This window comes from Aquarana catesbeiana, linkage group LG07, assembly GCF_042186555.1.
Source record: "Aquarana catesbeiana isolate 2022-GZ linkage group LG07, ASM4218655v1, whole genome shotgun sequence".
Taxonomy (NCBI): domain Eukaryota; kingdom Metazoa; phylum Chordata; class Amphibia; order Anura; family Ranidae; genus Aquarana; species Aquarana catesbeiana.
In genome coordinates this window covers 324,158,492-324,177,058 of record NC_133330.1, presented here as the reverse complement: position 1 = coordinate 324,177,058, position 18,567 = coordinate 324,158,492, and the positions used below count along the sequence as shown (strand labels likewise).

Below are 18,567 nucleotides of genomic sequence, written 5' to 3'. Positions count from 1 at the left end.
TCCCCGCTCTGTGTAATCCAGCATCTCTAATCTCTGTGCAATGGTGAGGCTGCAGATGGGCAGTGATCAGGCTGCAATGGTGAGGCTGCATTGATGGGCACTGATCGGGCTGCATTGATGGGCACTGATCGGGCTGCATTGATGGGCACTGATTGGGCTGCATTGATGGGCAGTGACCCTATTTTGCTTTGAAGTTCTTTATTTTAAATTTTAGGTTTTTTTCCTGAAACTCTCCTCTTAAAATTTAAGGTGCGTGTTATATACCTGTGCACGTTATACGACAATTAAATACGATGTGTGTGTGTGTGTGTGTGTGTGTGTGTGTGTGTATATATATATATATATATATATATATATGTGTGTGTGTGTGTGTGTGTGTGTGTATATATATATATATGTATATGTGTGTGTATATATATATATATATATATATATATATATATATATATATATATATATATATATATATATATATATATATATTATAATGCAACACTTCCAGGTATTAAATACCTTTTACATAGATGACAGCACCCTCCCTAACAAGAAACCTTCTTCTGCTTTACTTTCCAATTCATTTCCAATTCATTTCTATCTGGTCTTTTTAGGGGTGTCTTCAAATGGTCCATCAGACATGCCAAGCTGCAGAGATGACGCTGTACCAGGATCCTTGCATTTAAACGGTCCCAGCATCACCGAACCTCCTTCAAACGAGACCGACACCAACGGATACAACCGGGACAGCCTTGCCAGCGACCCTAAATTCAGCCTGGCCAACAACTCCAGGAGCGACAGAGAGTCGGAGGATGGCAGCGAACGATCTGTGAAAAGACGGCGATACGACAGCCCTGGTAAAGACAGCCCCAGATCGTCAGACATTTCTCAGGAAATCTTCTCGCAAGGAGAGGTCTAAGGAAAATGTTATTTTTTTCCATGGTGACAATTTTTGAAACAGTTTTGTTTCTCGGGGGGCCGTGAAATTTCAGGGTTATAATGCTTATTTAACAGGTTTCTCAATACCATTTCTCGGGACCCCAGAGAACATTTCACAACGACGTTTTTGGAATGAGAATTTTTTTTTTTTAAGAAAAAATGAACGTCGTGGAAGGACATCCAGAATGTATCCAATATACAGTATAGCAAAAGGGGTTGTCAGAAATAACTTATTTTTTCTGCATTATTGGAAAGGGGGGCTTTACTTTTTTTTTTCCCTTCCTATTAAGAGTTGTTTCAAAAACATGTTGGATCTGAAATTGCTAAGGAAAGCAGGGCCCTCAGGGGCGGCACCGTTTTTTATAGGTAGAAGAGTAAACCAAATGAGGTTTGTGTATATATATTATTGACATCAATGATGTCTTTTTTTTCTATTCCTATCTGGGCTGAAAAAGATACGTGGTGTATTTTTCCAGATTTCTTAGTAGCCTTTGAGAGATTTTTACAGTTTTGAATGAACTGTCCTTTCTTAAACAAAGCTTGTATAATTTTCTTAACTTGTACAGTTGGTAAACTTTTATTATAAGAAATTAATATTCTGAAAATTGTATGTCCGATTTTATCTTTTTTTTTTTTTTTTTCTTCTTGCAAGAAAAACTGCATTGTTTTATTCATCGTTTACTGGTAATATTGTTAAATTTATATTCATTAGAATGGTCATATCTTCAGCTGTGTTTTTTTTTTTTTTTTTTACACTCTTTAGAGATTATCTTCAATGCGCTGTCATCCGAAAATGAGTTGCCTTGTATTGAAAGAGGGGGTCAGGGGAGGGAAAGTCGTTTGAGCTTTTGCACAGCAAATGGGTTGCCTGGAACAGAATTGATATTCTGAAGTTGTTAGCAGCACATGATCAGAAGGAGGATGGCAGAGGTGTTGACGCTGTACAGAAAAACTTAGATTATATGTTTAGGCAAAGCATTTTTTAAAAATTGTTTTTGTATTAGGGAAGTGGTAAAACCCTTGTCAGGTTTTTATTTTTTTATATTCACATCAGTCCCTGCCCTCAAGGTTCTTTCTATTCAAGGTCCCCCTATCGCACATGCACACACATACTGGGGCCAGTTTAGACAGAAGCCAATTAATCTAATATCATGTTTTTGGAGTGTGGGAGGAAGCTGGAGTTTCTGGAGAAAACCCATACAAGCACAGGGAGAACATACATACTCAATGCAGATGATGGCCTGGCTGGGATTTAAAGTGAGGACCCGGGTGCTGCAAGGCAGAAGTGCTAACCACTAAGCCACTGTGCTGCCGTCTGTGTCCTATTACGATTTTCCCTTCTAGTATATCAAAACAAAAAGTAGCTTAAGGCCCCTTTCATGTGAGCGGACTGATCGTTTCAGATTTTTCAGGCGGACCCGACCGGACTATCCATTGCCTTTATATGTTGATGTTGACACCCGCCGACATCTGATCTGCTAAAAACAGATGGTTGGGGATACGTCCCCCATTCATTGATCAGATCGGATGGCAGTCGGGTGTAAACGGACAGGCGGTCTGTTTACATCCAACAGTCCAGAGAATGGAGTGGTCTGTGGGGGTTTGTCCCATAACTGAGATGTTTGAAAGAGTCATGCTAGCTACAACTAATATTTTCATAAAAGGATATGTGCACCTAAAAACAAAATTCTTATTCCTCCCCCCTACACTGACTTACCTTTTATCCACTCATAGATGCATACTACCTCGGTCTGCTGTTTCTTTACATCCAGAGTCTTGTTTGGGGCTGTATCCTAAGGCCAGAAGTGAATGGAGACTGCTCCATAGAAGTCTATAATGCACATGCCCAGCCAGGATAGTGAAGTCTTGTGGCACTGGATGTAAACAAACCGCTGAACCATGGGCATCTGTGGAGGGCAAGGAGGGTGGGTTGGGGAAAGGGGGCAAGAAGGATCATTGCACTTTTGTTTTAAAGTGAACTTATCCTGTAGGACTGGACAGACACGAGTGATGATTTGTTATTTTTATTTTACCCTTTCCTAGTAAAATTGTGCTACTAAATGATTTTATTGAAGTATGTAGTAGTCATCGGCAATGCACATTTGGAGCATATTGTGCTTCCATAAATCGCTAGTACATGCTATACTCCTCCACTGCCTATGTATAGCTATTCATTTCTAGACAATTATTGCTGTAGCAAAAGTCACCCACCCTATGCGTCTAAGTCTGAGGAATCACATCACTCAGTTTCTTGCAGTTTTACTAAACAGTTTGGGGGCATAGGCCAAGCCTCTGCTTGACTTTTGGTACCTGGTCAGTCTAATTCTATCAAAGACTTAGACTTAAACTGTAATGTATTCCATATAACAGAAAATTAAATAGGAGCAGCAGGAACATCCAAGGGGAGCAGAAAACTCCAAGACACTACATCAGTTGGGGAGCGAGGCTAGGATATCTGTCTTTATTGCTAGAACACTGAAGAGATAAAAGAAACCAGCTAGTGATTAGGCTTGACACGGTCCACTCCTTACTAAGCTATCACTTTTGCTTGGCCTGCCCCTTTTAAATATGGCTGCTAGCCTATGTCATCTTGACACTGCTCAAGGTTTTCTGCCTATTTGCTTTTCTGTGGTGTCCAGACAGGGTCCACTTTTCTTACCCTGCCAACACAATAGTTTTATTATTCACAGAATATGGAGCAGTTGTCCTAAGTGTTGCCAGTCTGGAGCTGTTGAAATTGCTCATTGAAATGTTCCAGAGTGTGAAGACCGCCACTGAGGAGAAAGAATGATCACCTACCCCTGAGCAGCACAAATGTCAGATCAGGACTGGGCTTCTTATGGTTATGGTCAGTCTGGCTGCATAGTTTTTTCCAAATAGACCAAAGGTATTGACTTGAAATTCACAGAGGTCTGGCCAGTAAAATTTTCTTTCAGCAGAGGTCCGAACTGCATGTTTGTGCGACGACTCAGATCCTTCACATCACAGCCACCCTTATTTATATCCCAGTCCCCTTCTTACATCAGTGTCCTCAGTCCCCCCTGTACATCAGTCTGCCCCCACTTTTCATCACAGCCCCCGTCTTTACATCCATGTCTTCAGTCCCCCACCCCCTTTACATCTAATTTTTCCTCCACTCAGTCACAATCGCCTCCTTTGTGTCATAGTTTACCCCACCACATCACAATCCCCCAACCCCCCTGCACTTGCATCAGATTTCCCCCAGTTTACATCACATTCTCTCCCTTTTACGTCACATTTATCCCCTTTATGGCACAGTCCCACCCCCTTTACCCCCTACCCCCCCATAGCAGTGTCCTTAGGCCCCTTCGCCCCCCCCCCCCCCCATGGCAGTGTCTTTAGCCCCCTTCATAGCAGTGTCTTTAGCCCCCTTCATAGCAGTGTCTTTAGCCCCCTTCATAGCAGTGTCTTTAGCCCCCTTCATAGCAGTGTCTTTAGCCCCCTTCATAGCAGTGTCTTTAGCCCCCTTCATAGCAGTGTCTTTAGCCCCCTTCATAGCAGTGTCTTTAGCCCCCTTCATAGCAGTGTCCTTTGCCCCCTTCACTCCCCTTCATAGCAGCGTCCTTTGCCCCCTTCACTCCCCTTCATAGCAGTGTCCTTTGCCCCCTTCACTCCCCTTCATAGCAGTGTCCTTTGCCCCTTCACTCCCCTTCATAGCAGTGTCCTTTGCCCCTTCACTCCCCTTCATAGCAGTGTCCTTTGCCCCCTTCAATCCCCTTCATAGCAGTGTCCTTTGCCCCCTTCACTCCCCTTCATAGCAGTGTCCTTTGCCCCCTTCACTCCCCTTCATAGCAGTGTCCTTTGCCCCCTTCACTCCCCTTCATAGCAGTGTCCTTTGCCCCCTTCACTCCCCTTCATAGCAGTGTCCTTTGCCCCCTTCACTCCCCTTCATAGCAGTGTCCTTTGCCCCCTTTACTCCCCTTCATAGCAGTGTCCTTTGCCCCCTTTACTCCCCTTCATAGCAGTGTCTTTTGCCCCCTTTACTACCCTTCATAGCAGTGTCCTTTGCCCGCTTTACTCCCCTTCATAGCAGTGTCCTTTGCCCCATTCACTCCCCTTCATAGCAGTGTCCTTTGCCCTCTTTACTCCCCTTCATAGTAGTGTCCTTCGCCCCCTTCATAGCAGTGTCCGTCGTCCCCTTCACTCCCCTTCATAGCAGTGTCCTTCGTCCCCTTCATAGCAGTGTCCTTAGCCCCCTTCACTCCCCTTCATAGCAGTTTCCCTAGCCCCTTTCACTTCCTCTTCATAGCAGTTTCCTTAGCCCCTTCACCTCCTCTTCATATCAGTGTCCTTTAGCCCCCTTCACCTCCTCTTCATAGCAGTGTGTTTAGTCACTTTATAGCAGTGTCCTTAGGCCCTTCACTCCCCTTCATAGCAGTGTCCTTAGCCCCCTTCACTCCCCTTCATAGCAGTGTCCTTAGCCCCCTTCACTCCCCTTCATAGCAGTGTCCTTAGCCCCCTTCACTCCCCTTCATAGCAGTGTCCTTAGCCCCCTTCACTCCCCTTCATAGCAGTGTCCTTAGCCCCCTTCACTCCCCTTCATAGCAGTGTCCTTAGCCCCCTTCACTCCCCTTCATAGCAGTGTCCTTAGCCCCCTTCACTCCCCTTCATAGCAGTGTCCTTAGCCCCCTTCACTCCCCTTCGTAGCAGTGTCCTTGGCCCCCTTCACTCTCCTTCGTAGCAGTGTCCTTGGCCCCCTTCACTCCCCTTCGCAGCAGTGTCTTTGGCCCCCTTCACTCCCCTTCATAGCAGTGTCCTTAGCCCCCTTCACCCTCTTCATAGCAGTGTCCTTAGCCCCCTTCACCACCTTCATAGCAGTGTCCTTAGCCCCCTTCATAGCAGTGTCCTTAGCCCCCTTCACCTCCTCTTCATAAGTTTCCTCACCCCTCCTTCCCTTTTACCAGTCAAACTTCTCTTGTTAACATTCTGGTGATTGGTTGCTAGGACCGCTCAGTGCCCTAGCAACCAACCACTTGCTTGCAGCTCCTGCCCTAGGACCACCTAACCTGCCATGCTGTGAGGATGACAGTGCAGCGGCTGGGGAAAGGGAACGTGAGCGGAACCTACAGTGCGGCCAAGCAAGAAAGAAAGAGTCCAGGCTCCTAAGTGGTATGATTGCGGTGGTCCAGGTGGGACTGACGATTAGTGATGTGTCTGGTGTAAGTAATAGGACCCCACAGATGCCATATTTATGTATTATATATCATTGTTTAATTATCTCAAAGCAAACTTGTCGCTTTGGATAAAATTATGGAAGTCAGGAAGACACAAAAGTTTTGCACATGCATTTGCTCATCACTCCATTCTTCAGTCACCTGGAAGTTCACAAACCTAGAACATGCCCCCTTCCTTTCCTCCGTCCGCTACAGAGGCTTGCACTGCCTTTTGCACACGGGGGCATCGAGCACAACCCCAGATTAAACAAGGCACCTCACAGCTTGCTTTACATTTATTTTGTAGCCAACTCAGCCCCCTTTACCAGGTATGCATTCATCAATCTCCGATCCTGTGAGATACTGGCTGTGTGACCTGAATTCTCGTTCAGTCATATGGAAACTGGAAAAAAAAAGGGGGGCAGACTTGATGGACTACTCGACCTCTTTTCTGCCGTCACTTTTCTATGCAGAGTAATTCCAGAGTATGAGCTTGTACTGCCAGTGCTTTGCATAAGATTGACTGAGGGTGGACAACGGTGCAAGCAGGAGCCCAACCAATACGATTTTTAGAAGAGTCTGTATGATGTTGAAGAGGTTGCACCGCCGGTATTTTGTAGAACCAGAGAAATGGGAATGGGAGTATTAGGAGTAACATTTGAAATTCTCCTATCACTTGGATAATTTTATCACAGTAACAAATGTATAAAGAAGCCAAGGCAGAGCTGCTTGTGATTGGACATTGTTCTGATACCGGAATGAGAAGGGAGATTATGGGGGAAAGACCAGAAAGGGTGTGCGGAGCTTTTTCACAAGTTTCCGACATATTGATGGATCGCTGTAAGATTGCCTTGTCTACTTTATCTGCGTAGTGAAAGTTTTACAAAAGTACTTTGTTGTATGGAAATGAGACTATCAAGTGAAAAGGAAATGTGCTTTTCAGAAGTTCATTTTTGTGGCTCCAATTTCTACAACATAATGCGTCAAATAACCACTTCTGAATTGCAGATGTAATGGAGCTCCATTATACCTGCTCTTCTTATGCCAAATGTATTTCAAAGCTCAGCCATAAACTCTGCATAGATTTTATTTCCATACTTAAGTCATAGGAATTGTAAAATATAATTGCTATAATGTATTATGGCGAGATATATTGACTATTGCTGTAACATGCTGCTTACGATTCCTTTTGGAATTCTATTTTATCTTAATCCTTTGGTGGTTTAAGAAAGTGTGAATGATTTAATTTTTTTTATTTTTTTGCATTGTCTGGCAGCTTGTCATTGCCCTCATAATACTTGGTTGTTGTCCTTTGTTGACCTTTGCTGGTCTAATTTAGCCACCTGTTTGATGTTACAATGGTCCCTGCCCTAATCGCAGCAAGAGGAAGAATTTTTAAGCCCATTCAAAATCACTGATGTAAATATACAGGCTTTGTGCTAACAAACTCCAGTTTCATAGTCTTTACCTCCTGTTACAGTAGTTGTCAATGTAGTCTAAATATTAGTAGTAGTTTTGTAGTCATGGACAAAATCTACTACTCTCAGTAATGTATTAGAGGTGGTCAGACACTCCTTTTTTATCTTCTCTACAAGACAATTTTGTATGAGGACAATTAGGATGAGGGGCCAGAGTATGTGTGTGTGTGTGTGTGTGTGTGTGTGTGTGTGTATATATATAATATATATATATATATAAAGTCATTGTAAAGGCTTGTTTAAGAAAAAATAACATGTTATACTTGCCTCCTCTGTGTAGTTGGTTTTGCACAGAGCAGCCCGGATCCTCCTATTTTTGGGTCCCTCTTTGCTGCTCCTGGCCCCTCCCTCCTATTGCGTGCCCCCCGGAGTCAGCAGCTTCCTATGGGGGCACCCGAGTCACAGCTCTGTGTGTCCATTCAGACATGGAGCCCCAGCCCAGCCCCCTCTCTCCCCTGTTTGGCTGACTGACCACCACGGAAGCCAATGGTGCAGCTGCTGTGTCTCAGCCAATCAGGAGGAGAGTCCCGGACGGCTTAGACATTCGTGGACATTGCTGGAGAGAGATGGGGCTTGGGTAAGTAATTAGGGGGTGCTGGGGTGGCTGCTACACACAAGTTTTTTTTTTGTTTTTTTTTATCTTAATGCATTAACATAAACCTTCTGCCTTTACAACGCCTTTAAGGTGCTGGTTAGCCAACGTCGGTCACAAATCAATTGCGGAATATTGCACCAAGTGATGTAGTGGCTTTGTAGTCATGGGCAAAACCTACTACTCTCAGTAATGTATTAGAGCTGGTCACACAATTTTCTTTACCTTCTCTACAATACTAGTCTGTATGAGGACAATTATGGTGAGGGGTGTGGCTGTGTATATACTTTGCCAGTACAGGGCTCTGCATTGTCAAAGCAAGTCAGCAGCGATCTCGCTGAGAGAAACGGGTGCATTAAGGCATTGGTTAGCCAACGTCGGTCACAAATCAAGTACGGAGTATTGGACTAAGTGATGTAGTCTAAATATGACTTTGTAGTCATGGGTAACACCTATTACTCTCAGTAATGTATTAGAGCTGCTCATCAGACACGCTTCTTTACCTTCTCTACAATGCAAGTCTGTATGAGGACAATTCAGATGAGGGGTGTGGCTGTGTATATGCTCTGCCAGCACAGGGCTCTGCATTGTGAAAGCGGGAAGGCAGCAGTCTCGCTCGCTGAGAAAGTGCATTAAGGTGATGGTTGGCCAATGTCGGCTACAAATCAAGTGTGGAGTATTGGACTAAGTGATGTAGTCTTAATATGACTTTGTAGTCATGGGCAACACCTACTACTCTCAGTGATGTATTTAAAACTGCTCATCAGACACGCTCCTTTACCTTCTCTACAATACAAGTCTGTATGAGGACAATTATGGTGTGGGGTGTGGCTGTGTATATGCTCTGCCAGCACAGGGCTCTGCATTGTGAAAGCAGGAAGGCAGCGGTCTCGCTCACTGAGAGAAAAGTGCATTAAGGCATTGGTTGGCCAATGTCAGCTACAAATCAAGTGCGGAGTATTGGACTAAGTGATAAAAAGTTGGGAACCTTCAAAAAAATGAAGAGGGTGCATCCATGAGTGTTTGCAAAGTATGGCTTTCTAATAAGGAAGCACAACACTGCATACTTGTTGGCAGCCTGAGTATAACTGACTAAGCCAGACTGTGCCATTTCTAATAGAAAGGGGGGGTGTGACCCTTCTCATGTCATGCCAGCAGTCTTTGTAATCTGATCTGTCCTGCTATTCAGGTCTGTTTTACGGCACAGCTGTAGAAATGGCCTTTTAGTGAGCTAGGGCTTTATTGGACTGGTTACCCATTGAGTAGAAGTGGTAAATATGGCATATCTCACTAGGGTGCGGGTACCCTTACTATGGCAGAGATTTATGGAAATGCTGTATGAGGGATATGTAGGTGGTTGTGGGCACATATTTCACTGTTAAAGGGACATTCCCTCCCCATGACGCTAGCTCCGCCCATGTTTACAGTAGTTTCCACTTGTTGCCTGGCTGTCATGTTCATCCTTTTTCCCTTTTAATGTCTTCTGAGTCACTGACCCAGCATAGGGACCCAAATTTAACTCTGCTTGCTGCATACCTGTTCCAGATGAGGGATCGAGCTTCGAAGCCAAAGGACCAGCATGATGATCAGCTATCGGCAGTGATTGTGTTTTGCATTCATGAGGATATCTGGGTTTGAGCAGCAATGACATCAGGCAAGTATAGGAGATCCCTTTTGGTTCACTTGTTTATTGCTTTCTAATAGTCGTGATAACCGTTTTCATTTCAGCCAATTGCCTAAAGTCTCCCATTATTCAGAGTTGATGGGTGGTTGAAATCAGGCTTGCAGTGTGAGTGTTTGCTTAGTACGCTGATGGGTAAGAAGTGGAGATGCTCAGTATTGGTCTCTTCTGTGTGGCCCCTAGTAGTGAAAAAAAAAAAAAAAGACGGGCCGGAGGTGGGGCCGGGACGGTCTGCAGGACCAGGAAGTAAATGAAGTGTTTACAACCTTTTTAGCACAGCTATGTGAGGGATCTCAGATTTACATCTATTACTTTCATTTTTTATTGCTTGTCTGCTAGGTCTGTTTGTGTTTTTAATTGTATAATTAACTTTTTGTCTGGCGTTGCCCATTGAAGGATATCTAAACAAATATAAAAATTCTGTTTAATACCAATCCTTGGATGTGGTGGTGGCTGCATTAGTTTTCTCTATGCAATACAGAAAAATAACTGTTGATCCTGCCAGAATTCCAATATCATCCTGTGCACAGAAATATGTAAAAAACCATTCTATGAACCGGCGGTCTTCAACCTCTCCAGCACCAGGGACCGGCCGCTCGGAAGTGAACCCCTCCATGGACCGGGGAGGGTTTCGGGTTGTTAATGGGGGTTGAAGCATGTAAGCTGGGGGGGGGGGGGAGGGTATTTAGAGCAGCCTGTGTCTCACCGGTGCTATTAAATCCTGTCCCCGCCCTGCTCTCCTCCCTCCCCTTCTTCCTCCTGACCACAGAAGAGGAGTAGTGATGCTAGGAGAAGGGGAGTGGGCACCCTCTGGTGGTCGGAGGATGGCAGTGCAGGTTGTGCAAGCTTACTCTGCCTGCTGCTCGGCTCCAAGCAGGCCACGGACCGCTGGAAGACCTCCTGCCTATGTAGTGGAGATGAGGGTTAGTAGACCAGATCAGGAGAACAGCAAGGGGGGGGGGGGGGGGACAGCCGTGGCTCCCTTAATAGATACAGTGAGGGAGTGTCACCACCCAAGCACAGGAAGTGTTATTGAAAGAATCACCAAGTGATCTAAAATAAGAAAAAAGAGCATTAAAGAAGGAAATGAATGCAGTCACCACATCTAAGGCCTGGTAAGCTGCAATATGTTACTTTTTTTTTTTTGTTTTAGAGTTTACAAACACTTTTAACACTTTCCAAACCATTAATGGAGGAAAACCTGCCATGTGAGCCAGACTTGAATTTTGTAGCAGTGGAGGTTTTCTCGAGATGCACACTTCTTCTTTTTACTTTGGTGTATAAATGATAAGAAATTTATTACTGCTTTTTTTTGTTTGTTTTTTTTGTTGTTTACTAATGGCAACATCTGCATTGAAGTTTTCCTTAGAAAATAGTTTTCTCTTTTTGTGGAGGAATGCCATATTTTTAGGATAGTTATCTAGCTGTGAACTTGCGTTGAATCACCTTGGTACACCCGGGTACCTCGCACTCTGTACATGTACCTGATATGACCCTCTTCACGTGTAACCACATCCAGTGTTATGTGCTGTTGCACACAGATCTATGCGCTACCTGTTTGATTTTGCCTTTGTGCTTGGTAATATGCACCCACGGGAATGTGTTAATCCATTAAAAATGAAGTTTGGCTAAAAAACTTTTGGTGACATTACACATGAAGTATGTCCTGTGTGGTGCAGGGGGCTGGATCCTGAAGAAATCTGTACAGGGATATGTCGGTCCTTTTCCTGAAAAATGAATCTCCATCATGCTGCGGTGGTTAAAGTAGAATTCCAGCCAAAATCTAACTAGTCTTGAAATGCCCCAAGACCTATGCTGACTAACCTATGTAAAAAAAAAAAAAAAAAATGTACATGCTTAGCTATTTTCAGCCAGCTTTGGTCTGGTTATGTGATCCCCTGTGTTAGTCAGTGGCAGCTGCAAGGGAGAGGAGAAAACACTCGACAATGGCTGGTCATGTGATCCCCTGTGTTAGTCAGTGGCAGCTGCAAGGGAGAGGAGAAAACACTTGACAATGGCTGGGAATTCTGGGAGCAGTGGTATCGCCCATAGGCTCCCATGTCACAGCCGTTGTCTGTGCTCCCTCCACTCCCCCCTGCAGCTGCCACTGGCTGACACAATCACGTGACCGGACCAAAGCAGGTTGAAAATAGGTAAGTATATACATCTTTCTTATACAGGTTTAGTCAGAAAAGGAGGCATTCTTAAGACTAGTTAAAGGATAAATTCACCTTTCTGAACATGTTACACCCATATTTGGGTTCCGTTCACACCTGGGCATTCCAGAATCGCAGCAGGAGGTGTTTGCGATGCCATTACTTCTTAATAACACCCCAGTTGCGGAGCAATTTTGCCGTGATTGTCGCAATGCAATCGTGGCAAAATCGCAACACGCAAAGCTTATTCAAAAAGGAGCAGGAGCAATTTGCCACGATTGTAGCATGATTTATCGCGGCAAAATCGCTACGTGATTGGGGTGCCATTAAGAAGTAATGGTATCGCAAACACGTCCCACACTTTGCTGCGATTCTGGAATGGTGAGCAGAATCAACTGATTCTGGCCACAATTCTGGAACACCCAGGTGTGAATGGAGCCTTAAGGTGTAACATGTCCACCATCTGCACCCCACCCTTCGTTGTGACAGCGGGCTGGGGATCTTGGCTCCGCCCACACGGCTACATCCTTCATTCAGTGATCTCTGTCAATCAATGAACAAATACCATAATCCTTTGCAACTGATGGCTTGTAGTTCTCAATGAACTACCAGGACGCTGATGAGTGCTCTAGGCAGTGCATTTAGCTTCCTGTCATTCTGAAACTGCCTGCCTGTATCGGAGGTAGGGGGCAGACGGCCACACAGTCTGCAGGAGCGTGGCATCTGCTGATCGTGGGTACAGTGCACATTTTTTGCATGTAAAAAAAAAAAAATGATTTTTTTTTTTTTTTTTTTAAAGTTGAACTTATCCTTTAAACAGCCTTCATTATTCAGAAATCTGCTGTCTTTAGCAACTCCTTCAAGAAATTAGCTGTTTGATACTACCAGTTCTTATGTTCTCTGCTGGGCCAACAGCGCCATGGTCCCACTGCTGAATTTATAGTGTTGTTGGCCCTCAGATCTGTGCCTTTCTCATTCATGTAAATGGTGACATCACGGCGTCCATTAGTAATAATTAAATTGATGTTGGCCAGGACTTCTCCTCTCCTCCCAGCCTAGGGTGTATTTCAGCGCCGGAGAGAGATGATGTAGGAACGTCCTCAGAGCCAGCCCACTGCCTGGACAGAAACCAGCGCTAGTACTGGATTCAGTGGTCATGTGACTCAAAACAACAATTAAAAAGGTATTTACAAGTGACTTTTTTTTTTTTTTTTGGTAAATTGTAATGGGTTGCTACATTAGGGTTATGATGAGGGAGCTTTTCTATGTTTGTTAGGAGGCTTCCCTTGCGAATGCAGTTTTAACAGCATAGTTTTAGTGTATGAGACCAGTCAAGCTGTAAAATATAACATTTACCTTATTCTTTCTGTCCATGGAGAGCTGGGATCATCAAGGATTCCACCAGTTTAGTGTATGAAAAAACTGAATCTATTTTCCAGTATGTTCGGCACGATGCCTCATTGTATACAGCTGCAAGTATTTTTTTTTTTTTGTGAATTAGTTGCAGAGGGTTCCTTACCTGGAGATCGACTTTGTGTTTGCAGGCTGACAGCACTAAGCCAATTCCTTGCATTTTGGAGCAGCGTTGTCAGCTTAATGTAAGAGTCACTTCAGCTGGCCATTCGGCTGCCTATCTGATGGGCAACCCGACAGCCAACTGATACAGTGCACATTATCCTAGCAATGCTACTGCTGGTTTAGAGGCAGTGGCTTAGTTTTAACCACTTCAGCTCCAGAAGGTTTTAAACTCTGACCAGGCCATTTTTTGTGATAGGGCACTGTGTTGCTTTAACTGACAATTGCGCGGTCGTGCGACGCTGTACCCAAATAGAATTTTTGTCTTTTTTTTTTTCTTCTTTCTTTTGGTAGTAAATGATCACCTCTGCGGTTTTTATTTTTTCCGCTATAAACAAAAAAAGCGACAATTTACAAAAAAACAAAACTTTCTTCATCAATTTAGGCCAATATGTATTCTGCTGCATGTTTTTGGTAAATAAAATCCCAATATGTGTATATTGATTTGTTTGCACAAAAGTTATAGTTTCTACGACTATGTGATAGATTTATGGACTTAAATTTTTTTTTATTGTTTTTACTAGTAATGGCGGCGATCAGCAATTTTTTTTTTTTTTTTGGCAGGACTGCAACATTGCAGCGGACAGATCTGACACTAAGTGACAAGTACTTTTCACTGTATAAATGACACTGGCAGGGAAGAGGTTAACATCAGGGGTGATCAAAGGGTTAAGTGTGCTCTTAGGGAGTGCTTTTTAACTGGAGGGGATGCACTGGAGGAAAACAGAGATCCATGTTTCTGCTTAGCAGAAACACAAGATCTCCATTTTCCTCGCTGGCAGAACGGCCATTCTGCCTTTCCTCGGAACAATCAGCGGGGGACCCGGTGGCCATCGCGGCTGCTGGACCCGCTGAGTCCAATCACAGCGGGAGCTCCCTGATGTGCTATTGTGTCCTGACAAGGGGATGGCCCCCCTCCCCGCCAGAACACTCAAGTCATCGCTCTCAGCCATTGGTCGGCTTCTGTCGGACCAGCTGCCATACACACAGGCCGAATGTTGGCCGTTTTTTGAACCGCCCGCCATTCAGCCCGTGTGTACTAGTTAGCCTGCAACAGCAATCTCTGTAATTGCAGGAACCCCTGCTAGAGAAGTTTGCAAGTAAATCACAAACAAATGACCAGGATCACAATGCTTCTCATTGAAGTACATGGGGCATTGCGTTTCTCATGGGTGTGGTAAACGTGTTATGGCTTTTGCATGACTTATTACATCAGAGACTTGTATTATTAAAAGTGCCCATCTGATATTGATTAAAGGGAGCCAGAACACGTCATCTTCCCCAGATAATGGTGGAAACGCTCAGCACATAGACACCAGCTGCATTTTGTTAGCATTGCCTCCAAAAAAAAAAAAAAATTGTCAGGTACAGTAAATAAGTCGGTTTCACTTTAATGGCTACCTTACAGTGTTAATAGTCCTCATAGATGACTGGAATATCAGGTGATTCCTGTTGATCTTCAGTCCTCGTCCACTTTGAAATCACGTGACTTTATCTGAAATCGCACAATTCCAAAGTCGCATGTCAGCGCAACTTTTGAAGACATCTGTGCGGCTTCATGCGCAGGTGTCCATGCAAGTCGCACCCCAAATTGAAGTAATGCAGGAACTAGTTTTTCAAATCGATGCGGCACCTCAAAGTCTGCGTCTCAGCAATTTGAATATGGCCATTGCCGACAATAGGATGCGACCGGTCAAATCACATGACAATTCGCTCCAATGTGAACAAGGACTAAAGTTTCCTCCAGTTGATTCCTAATCTTAAAAGCAAAACTTTTTTTTTTTTAAGTTTTGCATAGCGTGGAGATGGATTGGACCCCCTCTTAGTTTTTCTTGCTATCTGTTCCCCTGTTAGGAGATTCCCCCTCTCTGTTTGTCCTGTTTACTGCTATCATTGAAAGTAAAAGAGAATCCCAAGTATTGGGTTGTCCCCAGAAAAGTAATGGAGAAGAAATCATCTAATGCAGGGGTAGGCAACCTGGGGCTCCCCCAGCTGTTGCAGAACTACAAGTCCCATCATGCCTCTGGGAGTAATTTTAACTGCCAGCCTTTCAATGCCTCCTGGGAAATGTAGTTCCACAACAGCTGGAGGGCCCCAGGTTGTCTACCCCTGATCTAATAGGTACACTAGCTCAGGTAACCTGGGCGTCCCTAAGGAATTCCATTTAATTTACAGGTATTTCTTTTCATTTCCTGTTTGGCTATGGGACAGGAAGTGAAGGAAAATCTCTGCAATGGGACACAGATGGCAGAAAAAAAAAATCATGACGAGGGTTAGAACTATAGTTCTACTTTAATGAGGAACTGAGCTGCTCCCGATTTACCTCCCTCCCCCACCCCTCTTCTGTGCTGCCATTTAAAACAACTTGCACATGTGCAGAAGTGTCGCTTTTCCTTTCCAGGCACCTGGGACTTAAGAGACGGGCAGCCGACACACAGCCAATTTCTGCACTTGCACGCCAATGCCGACCGCTTCTGGTGGATGGGCGATGTACCACCCAGTGGAATTTGTGCGCATGTACGGAAATCCGCCGCAGAGTTGCAGCTTAGTAACCCGCTGTCTCCTGGGAGAGCTGTGATGTCACATTCCCAGGAGGCAGCGGGGCCCGGCCTAGGCAGGAACACTGGAAGTGCTATCCTTCAGCAGAGAAAGAAACCCCTTGGTAAGCATTACAATGCTTTTAATTAGCTGTGTAAAGGGGAGAGATAAAGTGTTACAACCAATTAGGAGTTCATCCTTTTTATTAGATTGAGGACGGCTTTCCATTTGGTTTCTTATGGGTTTAATGAAAATGTCATTTTAGCTTTTAATGGCTTTCTATATTTCTAGAGAACTTTAGTATTGAGATCTCTGTTGAACTCCCAGGCTCAGCAAATTGTGCTCAGCTGCAAGAGGCATGTGTGTTCATACTTGAATCTTTGTGTCGTTTATTTATTTCCAACTTTTGTGTGCAGGAACTTCCTGTATTAAAGACCGCTCACTACTGCTCTCGCACCTTGTGCAGGGTGACTGGTCTTGTCTCCACCCCCTCCTGTAGTTTTCTGCAGGCAGCCTGTAGTGGGTGGAGCCTGCTGGGCTCCTCCCATCAATCACTGGTGCTCTCGCCTTGTGCAGGGTAGACTGGTCTCGTCTCCACCCCCTCCTGTAGTTTTCTGCAGGTAGTCTGTAGTGGGTGGAGCTCTGTACAGGCTGTCTGCAGCACAGTGATGATGTCACCACTACTTTTACAAGGCAATATCTGGGTTTGAATAAGGGATTGGTACACGCAAACACTTTGTGGCTATTGAGGAATACAATTAAATAATTTGTTTTTGTGCCCAGAGCTCAACTTTGTCCACCTATCACTGATGAGTGTGAAATAATCTGATAGGTGGAGTTAAAAACTCCAGAGGGGAGAACTTGTCATTGGAGGGCCTTTATTTGTGCTATCATCCAAGCATATTAATTCAGTTTGCTTCAAGCTATCACTGACAAAATAGAGATATTCTGTAGTAGCCAATCACATTGCAGCTGCCTTTGTTGCTCCAAGTGTTGCTTAGCTGACAGGTAAAAGACAATACCCTATCCCCTCCCCCCCACCTAGCTTTTTTCCACCTCGGCAACAAAGCAAAAGTCCAGCAAATGAACAGAGTTTGTTTTTCCTTCATCCACTTTTTAATTTATAGGTGATGTGGTTTTTTTTTTGTTTTTTTTTTTATGCTTTTATATGTGTGAAAATAGCATCAGCTAAGTTGTTTTTGTTCCCTCTATTCTCCAGAAATATTTTTTTAAAATGAAGTTTATAAATGTACTTGATGTTTCATTACAGAGCTTTAACTGAATGTAAATTATCCGAATTTCACAGCTAACCGCTGGTGTAGTTCACTCATTTTTGCACTGTTGGAAATTTTTCGCTCTAATCTATCTTTTTGACTTTTGTCTGCAAAAAAAAAAAAAAAACTATTAAAATATTTTGTTTTCTTTTTTGAAGTGTTTGTTCTGTCATTTGGGTCTTTGTGTATCGTCTGCCCACACCTTGGTGATTGCAAATGAGCTGGTTGGTATGGGGAGCCATTTTGGGGTTCAAAGTGAACAGGTTATGGACATTCAGATCGTTACTTTATGTGTATCGAGCAGTAAATGAGCCTCAAAACATTCCCCCAATGTCTGATGTAACTGCAGGCACTGTGGAGACATTCATCTTCAAATTGCACAGTTGTTTTAAGCTCTCTGGAGCAGCTGAACTCGCCCTGCTCTCCTTTCCTAGGGCACATTACTGTACTTGCCCTCCAGAAGATTTTAAACCCCCCCCCCCCCCCCTCTTCATGACCAGGCCATTTTTTGCAATACGGCACTGCATTACTTTAACTGACAGTTGCACAGTCTTGCAACACTGTACCCAAATAAAAAATGTTTTTTTTGTTTATAGCCCAAAAAGTAAAACGACGACTTTCTACTATAAAACATATCCAATTTAAAAAGAAAAAATAATCTTCATCAATTTAGGCTAATATGTATTTTGCTACATGTTTTTTGGTAAAAAAAATAAATAATCCCAATAAGGGTTTGCGCAAAAGTTATAGCGTCTACAAACTATGGGATATTATATATATATATATATATATATACACTACCGTTCAAAAGTTTGGGGTCACCCAAACAATTTTGTGTTTTCCATGAAAAGTCACACTTATTCACCACCATACGTTGTGAAATGAATAGAAAATAGAGTCAAGACATTGACAAGGTTAGAAATAATGATTTGTATTTGAAATAACATTGTTTTTACATCAAACTTTGCTTTCATCAAAGAATCCTCCTTTTGCAGCAATTACAGCATTGCACACCTTTGGCATCCGTCCACAACACTTTTTTCCAGTCTTCCTCTGTCCAATGTCTGTGTTCTTTTGCCCATCTTAATCTTTTTCTTTTATTGGCCAGTCTCAGATATGGCTTTTTCTTTGCCACTCTGCCCTGAAGCCCAAAATCCCGCAGCCGC

The 18,567-nt window shown here is 43.7% G+C and overlaps 1 protein-coding gene across 4 annotated transcripts in view; it reads left to right on the top strand.

Annotated features, from left to right (window-relative positions):
* Positions 1-17,558, top strand: part of MIER1 (MIER1 transcriptional regulator) — a 70,087-nt gene extending 52,529 nt beyond the window's left edge. For 2 of the 4 annotated variants that reach the window (XM_073593784.1, XM_073593783.1), the window contains exon 13: positions 609-17,558. In XM_073593784.1, coding sequence (XP_073449885.1) covers positions 609-913 — 305 coding nt within the window. In that variant the 3' untranslated portion in view covers positions 914-17,558. The remainder of the gene's footprint in view (positions 1-608) is intronic. The other 2 variants (XR_012235368.1, XR_012235369.1) reach the window with 2 other exon arrangements.
* The last annotated feature ends 1,009 nt before the right edge of the window (positions 17,559-18,567 follow it).